This window comes from Primulina huaijiensis, chromosome 3, assembly GCF_012295235.1.
Source record: "Primulina huaijiensis isolate GDHJ02 chromosome 3, ASM1229523v2, whole genome shotgun sequence".
Lineage (NCBI taxonomy): Eukaryota > Viridiplantae > Streptophyta > Magnoliopsida > Lamiales > Gesneriaceae > Primulina > Primulina huaijiensis.
In genome coordinates, this window is record NC_133308.1 from 6,401,001 (window position 1) to 6,428,497 (window position 27,497).

General features: G+C 33.1%; 1 protein-coding gene across 1 annotated transcript; it reads left to right on the forward strand.

The window, feature by feature from the left end:
• Positions 1–24,640: 24,640 nt before the first annotated feature.
• On the forward strand, positions 24,641–26,609 carry LOC140972150 (FCS-Like Zinc finger 1-like). The gene is made up of 2 exons (XM_073434619.1): positions 24,641–24,973; positions 26,236–26,609. Exons 1-2 carry the CDS (start codon positions 24,726–24,728, stop codon positions 26,378–26,380), a joined length of 393 nt encoding a protein of 130 aa, XP_073290720.1. The 5' UTR covers positions 24,641–24,725; the 3' UTR covers positions 26,381–26,609.
• The last annotated feature ends 888 nt before the right edge of the window (positions 26,610–27,497 follow it).

Genomic DNA, 27,497 nt, shown 5'->3' on the forward strand with positions numbered 1-27,497 from the left:
AATTAGTCCACTGGGCTAATTACATGTCTGGCCAAAATTAATATATAAAAATAATTTTTTTGGGCCATCAGGGCTACAGTCCAAGTGTCCTCAAGTACCTCCGCCATTGCCTCCAAGTGTCTCTATCTAAATTCAGAGCCAATCAGTGGCAGAGCCAACCAGTGACGGAGCCACATGCAGATATAAGCGTTCGGGTGGTTCAATTTTTTTTAATTATATGTAAATTTTGTATAATTTTAGAATAATATAATATTAGCTAGATCAATTTAAAATATTAAAAGATTCTAAAATTTAAAATTCTAGTTCGGACAGAGCCATATTTCTGGCTCCGCTACTGGAGCCAACTATATTGATTCCATGTCCTTGCTCATTCAGTCTCAATCTTCCCTTTCAGCTATGATTCAAGAGCTTAATGCCAAGATGGACAGAGTTCTAATGCTCAATGAGAAAAATAAACACTCTCAAGTGTTGGTTACTTCACAATTCTTCGAACTCCTCCAATATCTCCGGAGTGTTGATACCCAAAAAGGGAAAGAGGTGAAAGTTCTCAAGCAAGAAACGAAGATGTACCAGAACCTAGAGATTTCTATGTTCAACCATATCATTTTCATTATTTCTGATGTTTTGTTTATTTATTGTATTGAATTGAGAATCTGGAATTATTATCTACTTACCCGATATTGTTGTATTGATATCGTTGCATGAGTTTTTGGCATTAACAAAATTGGAAAAATTGTTGGAACATTTTAAATTTCGGTGATGTGCTGAAAATAAAACTAGTAGTAAAATAATTTAGTACGCTCAGATCAGCAGACGTCAAGTAAGTCTAAGTGCCTTTGCCGGAACTAGAATTCAAAATTAGCATACCTCTGATTTCATCCTTAAATGGCCAAAAACCCAATCATCAAAAAAAATTTAAATTTCAGATAATGTTTGGAGTGTAAAACAAATTAAATACGACTGTTTGATATCAGTGTATCAGACATTTAATGCGGCGTACTATTTTTTTTGGTAAATGAAAAAAACATGACACCGAGTACAGTTTTTGGATAATGACCATGTATGATTTAATTATAGTCATTCAAATTTAAACGTTGTAAATAATCTCTATAAGGTAGTTTCAAGACTCGAATCTATTCTACACTATGAGATCAATCTTATTTAATTCAAATAGTCAAAAAGTTCAAGAAGCTCTACTGAATTGAAAAGCACACACCGAAAGTCTTATCAGATCATTTGAATGATCATTATGTGCTGATTATTTACTCGCTATCAATCTCGACTTTTTTTTTTAAAAAAAAAATTCTGAGTTTGAGTTATTTGTAATTGTGTGAATGAGTCCTACAAAATTGTCGTTTGTTTAAGTGAAATTTTATACTAGAAGTTTCGGTAGGTATTTGTGTAAGTCCTGTCAAAGTGCGTTGTACAAAATGTTGTATCAATCAAAATATTCTAGTGATACATTCTGAAAACAAAAAAAAAGACGTAGAAAGAATTTATCTTTCGAACTTCCAGAAACAAGTCTCCGAGTTTTTAAATATCTGCAATTACATCCTTGTTCATTTTGGTGTACTGAATTCTCGGAAGTATTTTGATTCATTGTATCCTGTGAGACTATTTTTGCATTTCTTTCAAAAAATTTCCTTCCACTTTCAGTAGATCGAGATTAGTTTATTGTTGCTAACTCTAGTTTTGAACGCCATACATTGTAAGATGAATAATTTGTGATGTGTTTATTCACTTGTTTTAAACACATCCATCTAGCCTAATAATTATTTAAATTTGCTTAGNTGAGATCAAGTGTGAACCCGATATATTCAAGAGGGGAAACATTTTCGTGCTTGCTCATTATCAAACACTTTCGTGCTTATCGCCTATAAAAATCGAAACGTAGTAATGGAATCGTGGAAATCAATCAACAAATAGTTTGAGAAACATAAAAAAATCTAGTGTTAAAACTTAAGATTACTTGAAGCTGAACAACCAAAAATCATCCACAAGAAGGCGTACTCGTAATACCTAGCCAGAGGAAGAGCAGAAGAGGAAAATGATGGCAATATAATTCTGAAATCTTTTTTCTCGAAGCCCACTTTCTTATGGGTTGAAAATACATATATTATATTTACAATTAGTCCACTGGGCTAATTACATGTCTGGCCAAAATTAATATATAAAAATAATTTTTTTGGGCCATCAGGGCTACAGTCCAAGTGTCCTCAAGTACCTCCGCCATTGCCTCCAAGTGTCTCTATCTAAATTCAGAGCCAATCAGTGGCAGAGCCAACCAGTGACGGAGCCACATGCAGATATAAGCGTTCGGGTGGTTCAATTTTTTTTAATTATATGTAAATTTTGTATAATTTTAGAATAATATAATATTAGCTAGATCAATTTAAAATATTAAAAGATTCTAAAATTTAAAATTCTAGTTCGGACAGAGCCATATTTCTGGCTCCGCTACTGGAACCAACTATATTGATTCCATGTCCTTGCTCATTCAGTCTCAATCTTCCCTTTCAGCTATGATTCAAGAGCTTAATGCCAAGATGGACAGAGTTCTAATGCTCAATGAGAAAAATAAACACTCTCAAGTGTTGGTTACTTCACAATTCTTCGAACTCCTCCAATATCTCCGGAGTGTTGATACCCAAAAAGGGAAAGAGGTGAAAGTTCTCAAGCAAGAAACGAAGATGTACCAGAACCTAGAGATTTCTATGTTCAACCATATCATTTTCATTATTTCTGATGTTTTGTTTATTTATTGTATTGAATTGAGAATCTGGAATTATTATCTACTTACCCGATATTGTTGTATTGATATCGTTGCATGAGTTTTTGGCATTAACAAAATTGGAAAAATTGTTGGAACATTTTAAATTTCGGTGATGTGCTGAAAATAAAACTAGTAGTAAAATAATTTAGTACGCTCAGATCAGCAGACGTCAAGTAAGTCTAAGTGCCTTTGCCGGAACTAGAATTCAAAATTAGCATACCTCTGATTTCATCCTTAAATGGCCAAAAACCCAATCATCAAAAAAAATTTAAATTTCAGATAATGTTTGGAGTGTAAAACAAATTAAATACGACTGTTTGATATCAGTGTATCAGACATTTAATGCGGCGTACTATTTTTTTTGGTAAATGAAAAAAAAACATGACACCGAGTACAGGTTTTGGATAATGACCATGTATGATTTAATTATAATCATTCAAATTTAAACGTTGTAAATAATCTCTATAAGGTAGTTTCAAGACTCGAATCTATTCTACACTATGAGATCAATCTTATTTAATTCAAATAGTCAAAAAGTTCAAGAAGCTCTACTGAATTGAAAAGCACACACCGAAAGTCTTATCAGATCATTTGAATGATCATTATGTGCTGATTATTTACTCGCTATCAATCTCGACTTTTTTTTTTTTAAAAAAAATTCTTAGTTTGAGTTATTTGTAATTGTGTGAATGAGTCCTACAAAATTGTCGTTTGTTTAAGTGAAATTTTATACTAGAAGTTTCGGTAGGCATTTGTGTAAGTCATGTCAAAGTGCGTTGTACAAAATGTTGTATCAATCAAAATATTATAGTGATACATTCTGAAAACAAAAAAAAAAGACGTAGAAAGAATTTATCTTTCGAACTTCCAGAAACAAGTCTCCGAGTTTTTAAATATCTGCAATTACATCCTTGTTGTTCATTTTGGTGTACTGAATTCTCGGAAGTATTTTGATTCATTGTATCCGGTGAGACTATTTTTGCATTTCTTTCAAAAAATTTCCTTCCACTTTCAGTAGATCGAGATTAGTTTATTGTTGCTAACTCTAGTTTTGAACGCCATACATTGTAAGATGAATAATTTGTGATGTGTTTATTCACTTGTTTTAAACACATCCATCTAGCCTAATAATTATTTAAATTTGCTTAGTTACAAAACCAAAATAGAAAACAAGTAAAATTAGAGAACCAAAAAGATATATATATATATATATTTATATATATATATATGTATGCGTGTCTTACAATAATTTTCTAACTATATTTCGAATTACAAAATTAATATCTTCCTCTGCTCACCAATAATTAATTATATATATATATATATATGTATGTATGTATGTATGCGTGTCTTACAATAATTTTCTAACTATATTTCGAATTACAAAATTAATATCTTCCTCTGCTCACCAATAATTAATTGGACCACAAAAAGTGTTACGGAAAGCACCAACCAAAGAAGAAGAGAGAATTGATTAATTAATGTAGGCACTAGGCAGCAATATTTACACGCAGAAGGGTTCAAAGTTCATTTAATGAGTTTATAAAGATGATTGACCTTATAATATGACTCTTGACTTCTAAATAAAAAATTATTATATATATATATATATTTATTTATGTATAAAGATGATTGACCTTATATAAGTATGAGTTTTAAAAATATCACTTTTCATAGAATCGTGTTGATAAATAATATTGTGACTATTAAAATATTTGAATAAGATATGAGATAAATAATTGATGATATAATCATATAATAAATAATTAATAAAAAATTGTACAAAAACACTAAATTAGATTATACCATCCGTATGACCAAACATAATCCATACGATAGTATTAAGTGTGAGACTTTTAGATTGACTATTTTAAAGAAATCAAAATATTTAATTCCATAATTATCCTTCTTATCTTAGTAAAAATCTCCTCAAGCCATTTCATATTTTACATAGAAAAAATCTAAATAAAACTTCCCTTTCGAATAGAACGACTCTTCTAAATTGAAAATAATTTCGTGTTAATTGTTTAGTATTATTTGATCAAATTAAAAATAATAATAACACATGCAACGCGTGTGCATCTTTTACTAGTATATACTATATTATTAAGTGTGAGACCCTTAGAGTAACTACTTTAGAGGACACCAAAATATTTAATTCCATAATTACCCTTCTTGCCCTACTAAAACCTCCTCAAGTCACTCCATATTTTACATAGAAAAAAATCTAAACAAAATTTTCCTTTTAAATCGAACAACTCTTCTAAATTGACAATAATTTTGTGTTAATTGTTTAGTATTATTTGATCAAATTAAAAATAATAATAAAACATGCAACACGTGTGTAACTTTTACTAGTATATATTATGTTTGCTTGTTGTATGAATGGGATTAGATTATTTTTAATATATAGATATATATATACGTGTGTGCAGTAATTGAAATATTAAACACCGATGAATTATATCGAGGTTGGTTTTCAAACCAAACAGAAGACACTCAAAATAATCATTCGTAAAAACAGATTAAATATTTTGTAAATCATTTAATAGAATTACAAGTTGAATGAGTAAAAAAATTTTGGTTGAATCATTTTTATCAAACACTTGGTATCCAATATTTTGGTATTTGAAGAACACATAAATTGCTTCAACAATTCATTTTAAAACTAATGAAATGATAAGTAAATGCAATAAAATAAATAAATAGACACGAATTTGTTTATTGATGTTCGGATATTAACAACTCTTACGTCATCTCTTCTTCCCATTGGGAAGGATCCACGAGAAAACTTTGATTTATAAAACTTTTTGTACAAACCCTTTTCAACTTAAGATTTATATCTTGCCTGATTGAAACTTCTAGCACACTTTCGATTGTATGCCGCAACATCACAATCCGCATAATGTTTAACCTCTCTTATGTCAAGATTATAAATACAATATTTAATATTTTTGTGTGAAGACTCACTCAACTAAAATTTGAAACTCAACTCTCATGTATATGTATGAGTGATTGTGTGTGAGGATTTAATCATTTACAGTATATTTATCTCTCAAATGTATCCTCAAACATTGGAATTGCTCTCATTCTTGTTAATTTCTTCATGTAGGTTGTCCATGCTTTGAATCCCCTTCCAAAGATTGTATTTGATCTTTAATATGTTGTATTTATGGGCTTCAAGAGTGATATATACGTTAGACACAAGAATATGATTGTTTGAAAATTTTATATGTCGTTTATGATATTGAAATGGTCATTTTCGCCTTGCAAACCACTTTTCCGGAGCCTAACTGTTTTTGAGATCCGTTGCCAGTTGGGTTTGTCAGCTATACTGAACCAAACTGATGAAGTCTGCTGAAATTACCTGTGCAAAACTAGTATTTTCATCGTCATTTATCAGTATCTTATACTCAAATTCGAACTTTGACTTACAAAGATGATCTGTATATCATTGTCTTATCTTCGTAACGCATACTGAACTATTCCATTTGGATAACCGAGGTGATATGGCTGATCAAAAGAACGCAACTGCTCATACCCAACCAATCCTTGCTGATCAGCCAAACTGATGAGCCTTTCTGCCATCAGTTTGCATAGATAACTTTCGGTTTAGCCCAACTAACGTGAAACACGACTGTTACGAATTGCTTTTTTTTTTATTCGGTTATTTTGGCGTTGTTCATTTGCATTACCGAGTTGTGAGATTTTAGCAATACACTGCAGCTCGCCAAATTTTCAGTTTGGATAATTTCGAGTTTCAGCTTCTATTTACGTTAGCAACTTCACACTTGAGTAAATATGTTAAAAACAAAATAATTAGTTTTGTTATCATCAAAATCAAGATTGTTAGAATTTCTAAACTTAACATGTTTTATCTATATAAATTCAATAATTTAAAATTTCTTTAATTTTAGTTTCGAAATGAATGTTATTTTTTTATGGATTACATAAATACATTAATTTTATGCATAAATTTAAAGTTATATGTTTTCAAGAGATAAAAAATATATTTATTTAATTATATTTTTATTAATATATTAAAAATATTTTATTTGTCTGTGATTTATCTATTGAATTGTAATTTTATCATTATATAATTATAATAATATAAAACAGATATAAAAATAATATTAATTTATTTTTAAATAAATATTATAAAAATATATATATATTTAATATATAATTTATCTATTGAGATATATCTATATTAATTAATAATTTTTATATTTTAATAAAAAGAGTATGGTACGCATTTATTATAATATAGTTTTTAAATAAGTATTTAATTTTAAAAATTTATCAATAAAATAAAAAATAAAATAAAAATATATACCTATTTGAATCTAATAACTATAATTGGATATAAAAATAATTAATATTAAAGATAACATTTACTTTTTAGTTAGATCATGCATCAATTTCATATATCAAAATGATTTTTTGATCTTTAATAATTAATATTCGATCCTGCTTATATCATAAAAATATATTTTGACCTTTTCAAATTTAAATTTTGCCTCGTAAGTTTGATTGATCTGGCAGCTTTCCACCCAATTTTATTTCATTATACTTGTGGCAACGCATAACACCTATTTGGGTGCTAATGAGTCGGGTTGTTGGGTTTATGAGTCAAGAGAGTTGCTTTTCCTCTCTGCCGGTGCTGTCTCATATCTTTTAGAAATCAGTCTTATCTTTCTCATACTGCCGAGACATTATGACCATTTAAGATCTACGTCACTCTTTTACCGCTCACCTAACCAACCATATCAAGAGACGTGATATCAGCAACTCAACGCACAAAAACTCCCCAAAAATCACTCATTTCAATATTTCTCTCGCTAAATTTGTTTAACCCACCAACAATACATATATAGATACACACGTTCTTAGGGTTTTAAAAACGGGTTTCAACTTTCAACCATCGGTACAATAATTAATTAATTTACATTAAGTGGCGCGCTAGTCTAGCAGTTAGTTGCTAGGGTAGACCACGGTATGATCAGATTTTTAAAAAATGTTCACATATTTGAATTTGAATGAATGGTAATTTGATTCTTTCTTTTTAAAAATAAAAAACAAAAAAGGCAATATATTATTTAACCAACAAGTCACATTTTACAAAAGAAAAACACAAAAACTCTTGTGAGAAAGTTTCAAAGACCAATTTCGTGGGTCGAATCTTTTATTTGGATCATTCATGAAAAAGTAGTACTTTTTATGCTAAGATTATTACTTTTTATTGTGAATATCGGAAGGATTGATCCGTCTCACAGATAAAAATTCGTGAGACCGTCTCACAAGAGACTGATTCAAAGAAAAAATCTTTGCAATCTATATCTTTACACGAACATTAAAAATAACTTCATTGGATCATATCAATTTTGAACTCTATTTAAAAATAAACAAAAACAAAAAAATTACATGGAGGAAAATGAGTCAGCCGTCTCCCCTGTGGATTGAAAAAAACACAGAGATTGAGCTACAAAAATCCAACAATGCCCTCATTTTAAAATAATAGAAAATATCACTAAACTTCCTTCATCCAACATTTTCATAGCTGCAGATAGTTTACGTTGTTGTTTGTGCGAACATTGTGTGCTTTTAAACAAAATTATCTTTGAATATTAATTAATAATTCAATAATCTCATCTTATGTACCAAGCAGACCATCACTCTCTCTGTAGTCCATCATGATGGATACCCCTCTGCCATATTATAATTTAAAAACAAATTACATCTATTTTGTTGAATTATTATTAATAGTTAGTTGTAATAATTTCTTAGAAGGGGTATTTTGGCTATTTTAGGTAGTAATTATTTTATCACAAAATATCTTATGAGATTATATCATGATTCAATTTTGTAAGAATGATATCTAATTCGACTGAAACTATGAAAATTAATTATTACTTTTTACGTAAAAAAATATTACTATTTATTGTAGGTATTGACCGAGTCAACTCGTCTCATAGATATATATCGTGAGACCGTCTCATGTGAACATACTCTTATTTTATTAATTATAATGAGTTAGAATAATTGTTAGTATGGTATGATTCAAATAGGGAAATATAAATTTGGCATTGTAAATTTTTATTTTATTTTATATCTAATTGACGAGTGCGAGTTTGCATCTATAATATATGTGTTTTCAATTTGGATTTATGTTAGTTTTCGAGTAAAATTATGCATTTGGTATTTGTTTTGTGTCATGTGCAGGAATTCACATAAAGAAAAGTTTTATAGAGTGAAAAGATGTTTGGAAACAATTTAGAGATGAAAAAGTGTTGGGATCGGGTTAGAGTTTAGAGGAGTGATCAATAAACTATATTTAAAATTTTCTTTAAAAGCTGTCAAATAATGCGATTGGTGTCGATAGTGTAAGATATACAAGACCTGATTTTCTCAACACTTTAATAAACGGTCGGGCCCACAAATTTGTGCAAAAAATAGCCTGATAGTTCTTATGAAGATTATTTATTGAAACACAATAAATTAATAAGATAAATAACTGCGATAAGGAAATGACATAAGTATTTTTTTGGATATCCGGAGACTCGAGCTCCTAAGTCACCATTTCTTCCACTTAAGAAGGATTTCTCTAGAATACTTTGGTTTTACAACAATTGTAACAACCCACTTCAGTCTTAGGACTTATCAACTACCTAAGTTGAAACTCATAGTATTCTCACAAACGGTTGAGACTCGCAGTCTAACAACCAATACAACACGAATGAAGTAAAGTAATGAATCATTCGATTCAATCTGTCGAAAAACTCCTCAAACAATCTTGGCAAGAGACGATCAAGTGAGTTGACAGAAGCATTTGATGATCATTGAAGATCTTATCACTACAACAAAAATCTTATTTAACAACACATCAAAGACAACGATTTTAATAAAAACCGTTGTCTTTTTACTTTTAACAACGGTTTTAACAAAAACCGTTGTCGTAGCCTAAAAAATCCGCTCAAAGACAACTGTTTCTTTAAAACCGTTGTCGTAGATATATCTACGACAACGGTTTTTAAAAACCGTTGTCTATGAGCTTTTTTTTTTGCCTACGACAACGTTTTTTAAAAACCGTTGTCTATGAGCGTTTTTTTTTGGACTACGACAACGGTTTTTAAACTGTTGTCGTATAAGCGTTTTTCTTCAAGCTACGACAACGGTTTGTAAAAAACTGTTGTCTTTCAACTGGTTTTTCTACAAATTTTGTTGTCAATATTAGATTTCGCGACGGCCTAAGTAAAATCTGTCGCTAAATTTAGCGACGGTTATACTATACCGTCGCTAATTTAAATATTGCGACGGTTTATGTATACCCGTCGCTAAACTTTGCGACGGTTTTAAGTAAAACTGTCGCCGATGTAGATATAGCGACGGTTTTCCAAAAACGGTCGCTAAATTTAGCGACGGTTTAAGACGGTTTTATTAAACCGTCGCCGATCTATAATTAGCGACGGTTTATATTTAACCGTCGCTAAATAAAACGACAGTTCTTATAAAAGCGTCGCTAATTTTAAATCGACGATAGTTGAAAAAATAACTGTCGCTAATTGCGACGGTTTAATCAAAACCGTCGCAAACTGTCTATAAATATCCCAACCCTCAGTCCATTTTCTACCCTACCACTTCACAACACTTAAAATTTTTCTCACTTACACAATTTTCATTTCGTTTTTCTCTTTAAAGATTAATAAATTTTTACCACTTCACAACACTTAAAATTTTCTCCCTTACACAATTTTAATTTCGTTTTTTTTAAAGTGTAATAAATTTTTAAAATCAAGAATATAATATTTTCGACTGAAATTTTTTTTATTTTACTGACAAAAATAGCGACGGAAAGCATAAAACACCGTCGCTAATATTAGCGAGGAAATTGAATTAATACCGTCGCTAAATTTAGCGACGGTGTATAAAACCGTCGCTCTTTAGCGACTATTTTAAGTACGACCGTCGCTAATTTTAGCGACGGGTAACGATGATTTCCGTCGCAAATTTATTTGCGACGGTTGTTTAAAAACCGTCGCAAATTGTAACTACAACAACACTTTAGAACTGTTGTCTTTTAGCGAATTCTTTAACCACATGACCTTTAACAACGGTTTTGTATACCTACGACAACGGTTTTCCACCGTCATCTTTAGACGTCTACGACAACGGTTTTTCACCGTTGTCTTTGAGCACACCCTTTAACCACAGGGCTTCTAACAACGGTTTTAAAAGGCCTACAACAACGAGGAAAAACCGTTGTCGTAGGCCTTTTTTCTTGTAGTGTATGAATGTTCTTTTATGAGTGGGTTGTTGAGCAGTGTATATCAAGTGAAGATTAAGAGTGCTCAGAAATATTTTCAATGAAAACTTCAAGTGTGTAAAAATCTAGTTGTCGTTCTCTCTTCTTAGCATTCAATATATATAATACTTCTTGCATCTTTCATTCGACGTTCAACCCGTCATTTACTTATATATCATATACTTTAATTAATGAGAAATTTGACATTTACAAAATCTGAGAGCAACTGACCACTGACAGCAAAAAGTAATTAGCTCTGCTCGTAGGTTTTTAAGGAAAACAGTCTGATACCTGATATCTTGTTTTGTCATGCATGATTTGTCTACCAAATTTTCTGATAAAGTATAAAAGTTCCTTGTAAGACGTGTAGCTCGTATTTGAAGATAACTTTACTTGACAGTTGAATAATGTTCTTGGATAAAAAGAACGTCCGAGTAGTCTATGTGCCACAGACTGGTGCGCAGGAGCGGTCAAATAGATCAATTATGTTGCTGATGAAGAAGTAGTTGAATAGCGTAGCATTGCATGAACGGTTAAATGGATTCTTCTGAAGCAGTCAAGTACCTGTAGTACAGATCAAACGTAAACTATATCTAAAACAATAAGTTATTGTTTGTTATCACTAAAACTAAAAGATCTAACATTTTTCTTTTTTTTGGTGATGACATAACCTAAGCCCTAGAGATAATACATGATATAAGAAAAATTAATTTTATTGAGATAATGAATTTCATTGTTATGAAGAATAGGAAAACAATAACAACCTATTACACTTACCTATACAAATCTAATCTGCCCCCTAAACCAGGATTTTCCATCGCATCTGGATCCACCAACTCTCTTCTAATAGTCGGCCTTCTTCTTCTCCTATTAAGCTGCTGCTCTTCTTCTAGATATTTCTAGCCGCTTTCTACTCTTTTCTTTCATTCATTGTTCTTCTTCCCATTTTGGAATCACCTTTGTGAGAATGATATAGAATTTATTGCAGTTGGGTACCAAGGGTAGCCTGAAAACTGTCGATACGAGTCCCAATTCTTTGTTCAGTTTATGTTAACTATCCAGAAAATGTGATTATGACATCGTTGGTGTGATTATTTGAACTCTTAAATTCATCCATGTGATTTTTGATATCGGATTTAAGTTCTGAGACATTTCGCATGACAAATTGACGAAAAAGATTAGATATTTCAACGTCGGAAGCTAGAAAACGAGTATCAAAGTCAACCATGAGATTTTGAACAATGTCAAGATGGAAGTTTACCTCTACAAAGTGTGCAACAGTCGCAATTAGATCAGGTTTACTTGTGGGTTCAACATCAGAGGTGTCATTTGAATTCGACCGATCGTGTTCATTGTAATTTACCATCTCGACATGCTCCATGTCATCTGCTCCAGAAGTGCCTTCACGACTTGGGAGGATGGGAGATGAATCTTTTGGAATCTCGGACTCAATCAATGGATAAGAGATAATAGGAGAAGTAACATGAGTAGTAATCTTCAGATAAGATGGGGACTGGGAGGGACTTCTTCTTCAAAAATAGTCTCAGGAGATGCACTCTTGGGACCAGTATCTTGATATTTATCCATGTGAGTGGACCAGCCACCAAAGAAATCAAAGTTCGTAATAGACTTCACCATTTCATGTACTAAGGTCAGAGGGACCTTGGGTAGTGGTGTGTCCATATCAGCAACTGTGGAAGGACCTGTTTCAAGATTAGTAAAATTAGTAGAAGAGAAAAGTACCTCCTGATGAGCATCCCCAATGGTTGGAGTAGGATCAACTATTCAATGATCTTTGGCGGTTGAAAAGGCTCTTCAACCGCTTCTTGTTTTGCTTCCCCAGACATTTCTTCTTCTTCTTCTACTCACATTGCATTTAACATTGCAAGAGCTTCACTGGCGTAGATTTCTATGGACTTGGGGAGTGATTGAAGAGGATTTTAAACTTCTTCCACTTATTTAGACTTTGGGAGCTGATGGTCAAGACATCCGAATCCAGTTGTGAGAAGACAACAACATCATCGGGAGAGGATCGGCTGCTGGCATCAATATTTGACTGCCGCTGGATTATTATCAATTGGACAAGGCTTTCCCTTAGTTGGAAATCGATGAATGTCTGATGGCCAAGAGCTAATTCAATTTCATCTCTCTCGGTCCAATCTAGAATCTTCCCCTCCAGAACTTTGAATTTCTCTAAAATGTCCTCCTGCAGAATGGTCTTGAATAGTACAGATGTGCGATGTTCAAACCATCTGTTGAACATCTTCATTTTTTTGCCATTGTCTTTAATACTTGGGACAGTTTCAGAGCGACATTTGTTTGAACGGAAGTGGGAGGCTTTGATTGCTGTTGCATCTTCCCTTGCCCTTGTACTTAGGATCCAATGGAGAAGTAGCAGATGTTGAGGAAGGAACAACACCTTCAGCAATGCGGATTCTAGCTGCAGGTCGAGTGGGCTGGACCTGTGGAGTATTTTACGGTTAAGTCACTTCATACACCAATTTGATCTTCTTATTCTTCTTGAGTTGTTTATCACCTTTCAACCGCTTGGGTCATCAATATTCAACCGTATTGATGTAGCGGTCAGAGTTTTGGGCTTGGTGAATAGTTTTTTTTGAGGGATGTTATCCTGGTTGTCCTCTTTATCGGTCTCAAAATAGACCATCTTCCTTTTGACTCGTGTCCTAGCCAGTGCCTTCTTCTTTTTTTGAGCATCTTGCTCAGCACCTGCCTTTGTCAGTGATTGTTCAGTGTGGTGGATGAAGTGTTCTTCTTCAGGAATTCGGTGATGGTCGCAACATTGAGCCATTTCTTGGATGCAGCGACTTAGTAATGCCAAGTGTCTCTTTTAAAAGTTCAAGCAGATAACATATCTGCAATGAGAATCCTTCAGAGTGACCCTTTTCTTTGGTCATTTCGCGAAGAGTCCCAAATAAAATATCATACCAGTTGAAACCGATCTTTTATGCGATGACCTCCATGTATTGGAACATTTCCTAGGTGATCTTGTCGTATGCCCCTACTTTCGCTAAAAGGGCTTTGACCATTGTGTTGGAAATGAATCGGAATCACATCTTCAGATCATGCTTATCTGCTGGAATAGATATAGGGCTACTGGCCGGAGAGAACCCGATGCTCCATATTTTGGTGTTTTCGTCTAGAAGATCTGAAAATTTTGCTAAACCGGTCGTCAATGGTTCTAGAGAATCTCCAAAAAATTGATGGGGATGACATATTTTTACCTTCTGACAGTGCATATGATGCTCCAATGATCCATCCTTACAGAGACAAAGAACTGGTTGACAACAAATAGATTTATATTTTAGCTGCAAGTGAGAAACTTTCTCAGACCAGAATTTCGAGCATATCTAGAATGGAAGAGATAGCCTCGTTCTTAATGAAGAGAATTGCTTCAAAATTGATGGCAAGACAAGTCTTTTGAATCGACATCTTTGAATCTGATAAGAGAATTTGAGAAGAAATACGTGAAAGCACAGAGAATTAAATTTGAAAAAAGCTTTTGAAAATATTAATGAGCGTAAAAATGTTTTAAGGAAAAAAGAGAGGTATATATGTGATTTGATGGGACAATCACAACAGTACACGAGTCAGTATATTTGCGAATATTTGAATTTTGAAAATTTAAAAGGACAGATGAAACATCACTAAAATAATTCCATGGTAATTTTAATATGAAATGTTTTTCCTTTAAATCAATTAAAATATAATAATGAAGATATTTAAATTCTAGACAGCGGTAAAATCACAGCTTCCAAAAGTCAGTCAACCGTTTTGATGAAAAACTTTTGTGCCAGCTTGGAATTTTTATCATGCTTGACATTTCTTTACTTCATTATAATATGATAAAATGTGAAGGATTATTTCCCCTGAACATATACATTAATATAAGTCTACCAAATCAAGAATGTTTCTAAATAAGAAACTTAGCGTCTCGTAAGGGTTTGGTAAGAATATCTCATGCCTTTTGATTGGTTGATATGTATTCCAGCCGAATCTCCTTCTTTATGACATGATTCCTTACGAAGAATATCAATGTGATTTGTTCTAGAATGCATCATGGTAATTGTATGTTATGGCAATAACAGTTGTGTTGTGACAACAACTTCCGGTTGCGAGATATTCTATTTCAGCAGTTGAAGTGGCCATGTATGTCCAGTTCTTGCTGAACCAAGTGATCAGCCTATCATCAAGGAATTGACATGATCTACTAGTTCTCTTCTTGTAGATTTTGCAGCATGCGTAGTCTGTATCAGGATATCCAATAAGATTAAAACTTTAGTCTTACCAAATACCCACATTGATAGTTCTTTTAAGGTATTTAAGGATACACTTAGTTACAATATAATGAGATTGTTTGGAATAGCTTGGAATCTAGCACATAGACAGATTACAAACATAATATCTTCTCGACTAGTGGTTATATATAACAATGATCCTATTAAACCATGAGACATTGTTACCTCGGTCGGAATTCCCTTTTCATCTTTATCTAACTTGATTGATGCGCTCGTGGGGTGGATGCAACAAAGTAGTTGTCCATTACAAATTTCTTGATGAGCACTTTTGTATAATTGGATTGATTGATGAATATGTCTTTGTTAAGCTGTTTGACTTGAAATCCAAGAAAAATGTAAATTCGCCCATCATGTTCATTTCAAAGTTCTCTTGCATAAACTTAGAAAATTTCTCACAAAGTTTGGGGTTAATTAAACCAAAAATAATATCATCAACATAGATTAGCACTAGCAAGATATGATATCCCTTGGGGAATTAACAATGTGTTATCTATTGTTCATATCACAAAATCGTGATCAAGTACAAAATTTAGGAGATTATCATACCAAGTTCTAGTTGCCTGCTTAAGTCCATACAAAACATATCTAATTTAAAAACATAACTAGTGTAAGCAGAATTGATAAAACCTAGATGTTTTTCAACATAAATTTCCTCTTGCAAGATACCATTCAAGAATGCTGGCTTTACACCCATTTTTTAGACTTTGAAGTTCTTGAAAGCACCATATTCATGGAATATTCAGATGACCTCAATTCTTGCAACCAGTGCAATTGACTCGTCAAAGTCAATACATTCTTCTTTTCTGTACCCTTGAGCTACAAGACGAGCTTTGTTCCTCACAACCATTCCATTCTCATCCATTTTTTTTTGATGAAAACGCATCTAGTCCCACTAAAATTTTGCTTGTCCAGTCAAGGTACTAAATACCAAACTTTGTTGCGCTCAAACTAGTTGATTTCTTCTTGCATGACCTCTATCCAGCTAGCATATGTTAATGCTTCATCAACTTTCTTTGGCTCAAGTTGAGAGAGAAAAATTGCATACAAAACTCATCAATCACTTATTTCCTAGTTCTATGAGGAGTTGACAGGTTACTGTTGGAACTTTTGAAGTTCGCAATCTTTGCTTAATTTTGATGTTAAAAAAACTTGTTATTTTGTCTCTAATGACCTACCTTAGTGCGCAGATAGCTGAAATTTAAATGATCAGTTTACGAGCCAAAACTAAAGCTATAGGAGATGCTAACTGAAAGAACCAACTGATCGAACGAACTGAACCAGTTCAACTGATGCATCGCAACCAGCTCAACTGAATGTCCAGTTGATAGGTAGTTCAGCAGAAGAGCTTCAGATGCCTGGACAGCTGATGAAGAGTTCAACTGATGAAAAGCTCAGCTGACCAGGTAAACTGAATCAGTGAAATCAGTTCAGCTGACGAGTCAACTGATTTCACTATATCAGTTCAAAGACCAGTTGCTGATCAGTTTGAAGAACCAGTTCAGAACATCAGTTATGAGCAATCAGTTACAGATAACGACAAGCTTACTTAATGGATTACAGCTGTGAGCAAAGGTACAAAAGCAATTGTACTATCACAGTACAATCATGAACGTTGCATCAGAAGCTTAAAGCCAAAAGTTCCGGAATGGATTCCAAAGAACAAATTCAAAATGCAACGGATACAATAATTGAGTATCACTGTACGATCAAGATTCGCACTTATAAATAGAAGATCAGTGAAGAATCAGTAAGAAAAATATACACAGTGTGGCTAAAAGAGAGAATACAACAAAGAAGAAGGGCGCGCATATCGCGTATCAGCTTACAAGAAGCATTACGCCCAGTTGTGAGGGAACACTTCAAAGTTATATTAGCTTAGATTAGAAGCTTATTTCCCTCAGTGTGTGAGAACACTTTCGGATAGTGTTCATTGTTCAGTTCTCACACACACGCACACACCACCACCCAAATTACAGTCTTGCACGAAGACAATAAATTTGTGTATGCAGTCTTTGACACATAGACGTTAAAGAAGTGTTGGCTGGAAGGTGCTGCCTTCAGTCTAGACTAGGAGTTCAGTTAGGCAGTGGGTAAGTCCTAAGCTGTGTAGGATTTGTACAAGGTGTTGTATAAATCTAAGTCTTCTAGTATATCCTACCCGTGGAGGTTGAAGGGGTGACGTAGGAGCAGTTGAAGTCTCCGAACATCCATAAACATATCTTGTGTCTTTTAACTGTTTAACTGCTTGTTTTGTTCTTAATTGATTTGATCAGTCCAGTTTATATCAGTTCAGTTCTGTCCATAACTGAACTAATATCAGCTCTAACTGATTTTCTCGTAAATTCAGTTCTTCAGTTGCACAGTATATAAAACATATCATTTTTCTTAACGAAGGATTATTTCAAGTGTTTTTCGCTTGGTTTAGTACCAAATTTGATCTAATTCATCAATGTATATATTCTTAGAACACGAGCTATTGCAGCTCATTGATTTATTGTGTTGAAAGCACCCCTAAGGTGCCGAGCACACGATCCGTCAGTTACCAATGACCAAGTTTGGTGGATGATTTCTACTCCACCAGTAGTTGCGTCCAAGATGATGTGTATCTTGTTGATCTTTTGAAATCGACCCTCTTCTTCAATGATGACCTCTTCTTATCTTCTTCTTGGATCAATCTTTACGAACGGTTCAATGAGCTCTAGATCTGATCCGATCGTATTGTTCTCTATGATCACTAGACTGGTAGGAAAATCTTCATTTTTCCTTTCTTAGCTCAGTCTCATTGTCACTCTCATAGATGAGATTTATGTTTTCCAATTTTTGACGTAGCTCATTGACATTCACCTATTCTTGATCTGCACATACAGTAGATTCATCAAAGATAACATGAATGGTTTTTTCAACGGTCATAGACTTGTTAAAGTCTCTGTAAGCTTTGCTGACTAATGAGTAATCGATAAATATTCCTTCATCAACTTTACCATCGAAGACAGTTAAGTGAGATTTGACATTGTTGTAAATCAAACAATTGCAGCCAAAAATTTTGACATAAGAGATATCTGGTTTCACGCCATTCTAGATCTCATATGTAGTTTTGTTATGTCTTTTATTATTCATAAATTTGTTTTGAGTATAACAAGTTGTGTTGAATGTTTCTGCTTAAAGCCTTTGAGAAACATTTGAATCAGCACTCATTGTTCTAGCTGCTTCTTTTAATGTTCGATTACTTATCTCAGCAACACCATTATGTTGAGCAGGTCGGTTAGCTGAGAACTCAAGTTTAATTCTCTGATAATCTAGATAAGATCCAAGGGTTTTTTGTAGACTCGATACCCCTGTCACTCTTTATCTTATCTATCATAGTAGATTTATAATTTTGCAACTATTTTAAATCTTTGACCAAATTTAAAGTATTTCGATATTTGGATAGTAGAAAGATTACCGAAGTATATCAAGAATAATAATCTACTATTACTAGAGTATACCTCATTCCCCCATGCTCTTTACCGATATAGGGCCAAATAGATCCATGTGCAATAAATACAAGCATTTGGTAGAGGAGTTACCTTTGATTTTAAAAGTACATCTTACTTGATTTCCTACCTGACATGTGGTGCATATCTTATTTTTTTATAAAGATTATTTTAGGAAAACTGGTCACCCACTCTTGTTTACTCAGATTCAATGGATTGAAATTAAGATGATTCAGTCACTTGTACCACAACCAATGCTTCATTATTCAGAGCTAAAAACATGCAGGTGAGGAAAGTTGATTGTCTTTCAAATTTAACTTATATGTTTTCTGTTATCTTAGTTTGCTTATCATGATATCACCATTGTTAGAGTTCACAGTGCAAGTGTATTGAAGAAATTCAACTGAGTAGCCAGTGTTACACAATTGACTTATGCTAATTAAATTATAGCACATATTTTCAACTAGGTGGACATCTTTAATAATGACTCTACTATGGATAATCTTATCATTACCCACAGTTATACCTTTTGAGTTATCATCAAGTATGATTCTTAGTCCTTTGTATTCAATCACTTATGTTAGAAGCTTCTTGTTTTCGGTCATGTGCCTTGAGCATCCACTAACGAGGTAGCAGTTTGACTCTTCAACCTTTTTTTCCTTTTATACCTTTCAATAGCACAAAGCATTTTTGTACCCACATCTAGTTGGGTCCAGATCAAATTAATATTTTCGAGACCCCCACTTGAATTACCCTAACAGGCCTGCCAGTGTGCATGTCCAAAAATTCAAGCGGTCAAATAGAGTAGTGTGCAGAGCTATGTTGTGTTCTAGTCTTAACCATATGTTGTTTAGGCCGTTTTTCCTTCCTATCTAGTTTGTGCTTATTTTGTATTGGACGGAAATTAAAGTACTACCTTGGTTTTCTTTTTTGGAAATTTTGTGTAGATTGAATCGGCTTATTCTCAGACCGGTTTGAACTCGATCGGTTAACATGTCCAGTTCCATTTGGTCTTAGATTTAACCATGAATTTCCAGACTTAGAGTCTTGAGGTTCAACGTATTTCAGTCCTCTATGATTAGCTTTGTTCTCATAATGTACTTTTTGGTCTGCTTGGATTTCGGGCTTATCATGTTCATATATCGCACAATACCTGACAACGTTTATCATATTAGACTTGCTTTTGTTCAGATGCAATTGAGTACTTGTTTCACTATGATTTGAATTATCATTACCAAAGCCTAGGAAGGTTTATCACCATCTTTTTTTTTCCCATGCATGTTAGTTAATGAAACTGAAGATTAGTTCCACGTGTTAATTAATTTAAACAACTTTTTATTTTCATTCAAAATGTCTTGAAACATTCTTCTTGTGTTATCATTCTCAGTGTCCATAAAACTTAGTTTTACCTTAAGACCATCAATTTCATTTCGCTGCAAGCAGCTGGATTAACTTGACTTATATTTCAAGTTTACGTATTATTACTTTACTTCCTCAAATGATTGAGAGAGAATCTTGTACTCTTTTATCATATCATAAAGTGCAGTGACAAGGTCTTATCTTGTAAATTCATTGGAACTGTAATCAAATATCTCATCGTTATCATCATTTGGTTCTGAGTTCGCCATCAGCCAATAGATCGACTCATCATCACTATCACTTGAGCTGGCTTCCGATCCAGAAGCTCACTTTATGAGTTTGCCCACTTGCTCTTGTTCTTCTCATCAACAAGAACCTTCTGATCTTTCTTTTTTTTGAAGGATATTTTCTCATCCTTTGACCATTTTCTCTTGAACGGTTGCCTTTCATCCTTTTTGGTCTTATTATAGTCTGCAATAAAGTGGTCTTGCTTGCCAAAATTATAACAAACTTGACTATCTTCTGTCTGGTTCTTTTTATATTAAGGTTTAGTAAATTTAAATTGATTTTTTCACATAAATTTACTAAAACAAATAGAGATATGGCCTTGTTGCTTAGTTGCTCAGCAGACTTCTTGCTTGAATTTTCTTCGACCACAGGAACAATGACAACCGCAGATAGAGCCTTTGTTGGTTGAGATGTAGACGACTCTTCTTCAGTGTGAATTCCAAGTTCAAACTTGTAGGCTTTGAGATCAGCAAACAAGTCATCCAGCTCTAGCTTGTTTAGATCATTAGATTCCTTCATTGCTACCGTCTTTACGTACCATTCTCTGGGCAAAGCTCACATTACCTTCAAGGCAATTTCACGATTGCATATTCCTTACCTAGATATGTAAGTTCAATAATGATACTGCTAAACCGTTCATCAAACTCATTTAGAGTTTCTCCAGGCTTTATCTTGGTACTATCGAACTTCTGAATGTCACGGTTAGCTTGTTCTCTATTGTTTGGTCGTTTCCCTCACAAATTTGAATAAAGTTAATTTGAATAAAGTTCTCCTATATTTTTCTATTTGTAGAACAAGTTTTAATTTTACTAAAAATATTTTCATGGAGAGATTTATAAAAGATATCTTTGGCCACATTGTAAAGATTGACCTTCTTCTTATCCTCGGCTGTCCATTCAAACCAATGCTTCTCCACCATCTGTGGCCTCAAAAATTGATAGGATGTATTTGACTTTAAAATCTTAATTGTTCCTTCAGTGATGACATAATACATGTCATCGTTCTGTGCATATAAGAGTGCTTGTATACAAATTTTTCAGTCGTCATAATTTTTTTTAGAAAACATCGGTATCTTATTGAAAGAAGACATTTGAGTATATGAATGTCAGAGGTTGAGAAAAACCCGCTCTGATAACACATGTTGGGATTGGGTTAAATTTTATAGGGGGTGAATAAACTCTATTTAAAATTTTCTTTAAAAGCTGTCAAATAATGTTATCGATCTCGATAGTGTTAGCTATGCAAGACCTGATTTTTTTAACACTATTGGACACAAATTTGTGCGAGAAACGGTCTAATGGTTCTTGTGAACATTAGATACTCAAATACGGATAATTAATAAGATAAATAAATGCGATAAGAAAATGATACATGTATTTTTATGGATGTTTGGAGATACAAGCTCTTACGTCATCATTTCTTCCATCTAGAAAAAATTTCACTAGAAGACTTTCGTTTTGCAACACTTTGTAACAAACAACTTCAATCTTAAGACTTATCTACTGCCTAAGTTGAAACTCCTAATATTCTCACAAATGGTTGAGACTCGCAGTCTAACAACCAATGCAACACAAATGAAGTAAAGTAATTAATCATTCGATTCAATTGTCAAAAAACTCCTCAAACGATCTTGGCAAGAAACGTTCGAGTGAGTTGACAGAAGCCCTTGATATTGTATGAAGATCAGATAAATGTTTTGTGATGGGTGGGTTGTTGACTAGTATATATTTAGTGAGGATTAAGAGTGTTCAGAAATCTTTTTAGAAAATGCTTTAAGTTTGTAAAAATCTTTTTTGTCTTTCTCTATATATAGTACTTCTAGTATGTTTTCATTCTTCGACTGTAGCTCAATAAATGAGTGTTAATGCAATAGTATTGCTATCACCTTCATATCCTTATATACATCATACTTTAATTAATGAGCAATTTGACTTTTACCAAATCTGAGAGGAAACGACCACTGACAGCAAAAGGTAACTAGCTCTGCGCGTAGACTTTTAAATAAAACAGTCTGATCTACTGATATCCTATTTTGTCGTGCATGATCAATCTACCAACTTTTCTGATAAAGCAGGTGAGATCCTTGTAAGATATGTGATTTGTATACGAAGATAACTTTACTCAACAATTGATTAATGTTCTTGGATAAAAAGAACGTTCTGAGTAGATCAATTATTTTGCTGATGATGAATCGTTTGACTAGCTTAGCATTACATGACCGTTTAAATGAATTCTTCTGAAGCGGTCGAGTAATTGTTATGCAGATCAAACGACAGCTAGATCTAATACAATAAGTTATTGTTTGTTATCATTAAAACTAAATGAAATAACAAAAAGAAAACAATATAGCAAGGAAAGTTCATAACAAGAGTAGAAATATGAAGAAGAAGAAGAAGAGTCCGAGTGATTAAAAGGGCGCCCCAATGCCTCAAATCATGAAAAGAAAAATTAATTTGAAAGTCAGGTGCTTCAGCACCTCAACACCGATGGTTCGAATTTTCAGGCACCTTAGCGCCTCTTATCGGCTTCTCAGAGACCATGCTTTGTAAAATCAGAATTCAGCAATTTCTGAGAGGCGCCTCAATGCCCATTTCTGGAACATTAGTGCCCGACGTCGTGCACAACAAGGAAACTTATGCGACTAGGGTTTTAAATACGACTTTTAACATAATTCTAAGTACTTTTTGAATATATTTAGGAGGGATAAAAATGGAGAAACTCAAGGAGGCACACTAGGGCAGGAGATTTCCACACGAGGAAGAAGAATGCGATATCCGAGGTTGGAGAAGCTCATTCCAAATCGTGTTTTAAAATTTTTTCCCTTAAATTTCATTGATATTTGATAACACGTTTTGGTATTTTTTATTCTCATCATGATCTAACTCTTTAATTCTAGAATAACGACATAATCTGATTTGAAACTTTGATTTTGATTTATTATTATATTTTTGTTTTTCATATAGTTTATTTGTGTTTTCTTGATTTTATTACATTCAATTACTTGATCACTAATTAAATTTTTATATTTATTTGAAATATATCAATCTGAAAAGGAGACTATGAATATTATCATAGGAAAATACATAATAGAAATTTGTAGAGTTCGGGAGACTAATAATTTCATTGAACTCTCTCTTGAATAATCTTGATGCGAACTAAATTATTTGATAATTGATTTCTGGTAGGGATATCGAGATTGATATTGAATAATAACTTTAACTCGACACTCGGGAAAGGGAGTAAAAAACAAATACAGATTCTTGGCTAATAAACTATAAATAACCATTGAATAATCAGTTGAAATCGAACATCTAGAACACGTTTCCTGTTGATTTCTTCATATTTATTTATCATCTTGTTAGTTATCTTCATTTATCTATTTTTTTTAACAAACCCACTATTCAAATTTTTTAAAATAAAATCAATATTATTTTAAACACAACACTTAATGTTAGTGCAAATTTTCAATCCTGGATACTCTACTTATCATATATTAAAACTTAACATTTTCCGCTACCAAGCGAAAACCAGGCAACACTAATTATTTGTGTATCATAATTAGATAAAATAAAAATTTTTTTGAAGTAAGATATTTTTGATATATAAATAGTTTACAAATGGTGATATCAAAATTAATTGATGTAAGTCTCTCTATCTTTTTTTATAGTATGAATGACGACATATAGATAGTGATTTTTATTTTAATCCCGAACTTTAATCATATAGTATAGATTATTAACTTAAGTAAAACTAATAGACAAAAACTTATGTGAGACGGTCTCACGGGTCGTATTTTATTAGACGGATCTCTTGNTATGTGAGACGGTCTCACGGGTCGTATTTTGTTAGACGGATCTCTTGTTTGGGTCATACATAAAAAAATATTACTTTTTATGCTAAGAGTATTATTTTTTATTGTGAATATCGGTAGGATTGACCCGTATCACAAATAAAAATTCGTGAATACGTTTCACAAAAATCTATTCAAACTAATAATTTAATTCTTCCACAACATAGTATAACTAACTAATCTGTCATATCTCTTGATTTATAAAACTCAGGATAGTGGGACCCACAGTAGCCTCTTTATATAGACACGTAGCTCCTTCCTCCCTCGCTTTTGTATAAGAACTCCAACTGCTATCATTTGAAACTCACTCCCCCCACTTGCACGAGCCCTAGCTAGCTCTGCTCAAGTCTCAACTCACGCAAAAATGTCCGTGAAGCGGAGCAGAATCGGAAGTTTTTCGATCCCAGTTTCCATGGCGAGCGCCTCTTACGACGGCAAGGCCAAGGTTTTTGTGGCTGATGACGCCACCGAGGCGTCGTGCCGGAATATTTGGACCGTTGCTTCTCCGGAGAGTGTCAGCAAACCTGATCGTATAACAGTTGGGGGATTCCTTGAGCAGTGTCATTATTGTAAGAAGAGGATGGATCAAAATTCCGAGGTCTTCATGTATGGGTAAGGGATTTTGACTTTGTTTCCGCGCCTTTTGTGATTGTTATTAAATGCGCGATCAATTTTTCGATGTTCGATCCTGTGGAGTGATTTCTCGTGCATTGTTCTTTCTCGTGCAAATCGAACGCTTTCCCAAGTTTTATCATGTATTTTTAGGGAAAAAAACTGAAGTTTTACCCCCTAAAATGCATCAAATCTCAAAATTTTGTACGTAATCACGACTGATTTTCTTATGTCCTCTATTTTAATAGGCCACCTTTCGAGTACATGTTCGTTTGTCATATACGAGATGAGTTAGCGTCTCAAAAATCTTATCGATCATTTTGCTGCAGTTGGTGAAACCGATATGCGTTTCCCATCACCTTGTGTGGATACTCGTTATGTTATGGATACCGAACCGATAGTTCTTTTTCTATGTCATCTGTTTTTTTGCTGTGTCGATGCAGAGCAGGATTCGAATTTTAAAAGCTAATATATTAAGTGTAAAAGCTTCCCAAAATCAGGAAATTTTCCACGTCTTATAATAAAAAGATATGATTGTAACAACAAATATTTCACTTGATCATAGTTTTATTTATTATTATTGAACTAATTGGTTTGTGAATCTGTTTTTTCAATCTAATTCATGATTGCACATAGTTATAGTGGTGTCTATGGCTCAATTTTATAAACCAAGTTTCTTTCTGAAGTTTATTTTTATATTTATTAATTGTCAAATATTTACTTTCTACCTTGTTCATCTCTTTATATTTTCTTCAGATTTTCCTTTCATTAGTTTTTTTTGTTTTTTTATTTGTTGACTGTAATTAAGTTATGGCTAGGAATTTTTCTTTTCTTTCCCTTTTAAGACAACTAGACAAGCATCTTCGGGTATTTTAACCAAGAAGCGTGAAACTTACCTGTTGCTTGTGTTGACTAAGCACCTTTGAATTGATTGTGTGATGTTTATGATATTGTGTAGCTACAATTTCCTAGAGTACTTCGTCTTTAAATTTAATTATGTATGCTATCCTTAAACACTCCATTGATTTTTTGGTTTGATCATAAAGAATGATGTAAAACATACCTAACTAACCTTTTTTCCTTATAATGATGATGATATTCTCGACTTCCTTTTTTTGTCGATGGCTCAAAATCTGATTAAGAATTCGAATAAAAAAATATCACATGTATTTCTTATAAGAATTAATAATGGCACTGATGATAATTTACGTACCATTTATATTCTAAGTGCTAACTACATTTGAATGTACCATTGGTTGCAGTGATCTCTGCGCATTCTGCTCTGATGAATGCCGCGAGTTTCAGATTGGACACGACCTATTGGCGGAGAAACAGGCAGCATTTATGAAACAAAGGGCAGTTCAAGGCCAAAAGATTCACAATTTGAAGGGCTGGCTTGGTTCTTAATTCAGATGGAGACTTTAGAGTGCAGCTTTCTATTAGTAACTGTGGTTGTCTATATCTCTCAATTTCGGGGTATGAGCTTGCCCAAGAAAAACATATGATTATGGAATAGTATAGCTCATTAGCAAGATAGGGATAAAATGGGACTCATATTCCACTTACAGTTTGTTTGATATATTGTCTTCCATTACAAATTAACGAAATCGAACTCTCCTTCGCTATTTGGTGATAACTAGCTAGTCAAAGGGAAAACCTTGTTTCTTTACATGCAGCCGCAGCATGTTACAATAATTTCTGCATATATGTGTTAAATGGCTGAAATTGGAAAATTGTCATCAATCAAGAAAATCTATTGCCCTGATTTTTTTCCATCTTTACCAAATTTATAAGAATCTCCCTTCTTGAATTTTGACCTCAAATCAGTTAAAATTAGATTTCAATTGGCGTAATGTGGGACAAAATGCTGATCGCTGATGATATCTATATTAAGAAGGAGAGAAGTTGGGCATGTCATTCTTTGGAGAATTAATAATAATATAATCAAGGACTTACGGCCCAAGCTCACAAAAACAAGAGCAAAGCAGAAACAAGAGAGACAGAAAGCAAGTCCCCATATTCTCTAATAAAAAAGTTTTGGATCTAGTGTTGTACACAGCACCACCGTTGAATCAAATAGACCTCATATGTGGTCGACATGATCCATCAGCTCTACAGTGCACAACACGGCTGTAGTAATTGATCCTTGTTCGTGTATTACATAAATATAAAGTCACCTCCGTCTGCGGCCTAACGCATGGTTTTCCTGTATTCTATACATCAACTTGGAATTTTTGAAGCATAAACATGTTTGATTAACAATTTGTTTACAACCAGAGCTGATTTAATTAGAAAACAACCTATGTGACTCATAATGTATTAGAAGGAAAACCAATGTACGCCACAAAGTATTTCTTATCATAAATAAAATATTTGTAATAGAACTTGGCCACCTAACCACCGTTTCTTGATCTCAATACTCGCAATTTACTCAGAAAAATTGAGTATCTACATAAAGCCATCTTGTTATTTTTCATTCATGAAACCAATGATATCGAAAATTTTTGAATGTGCAAACTTGATG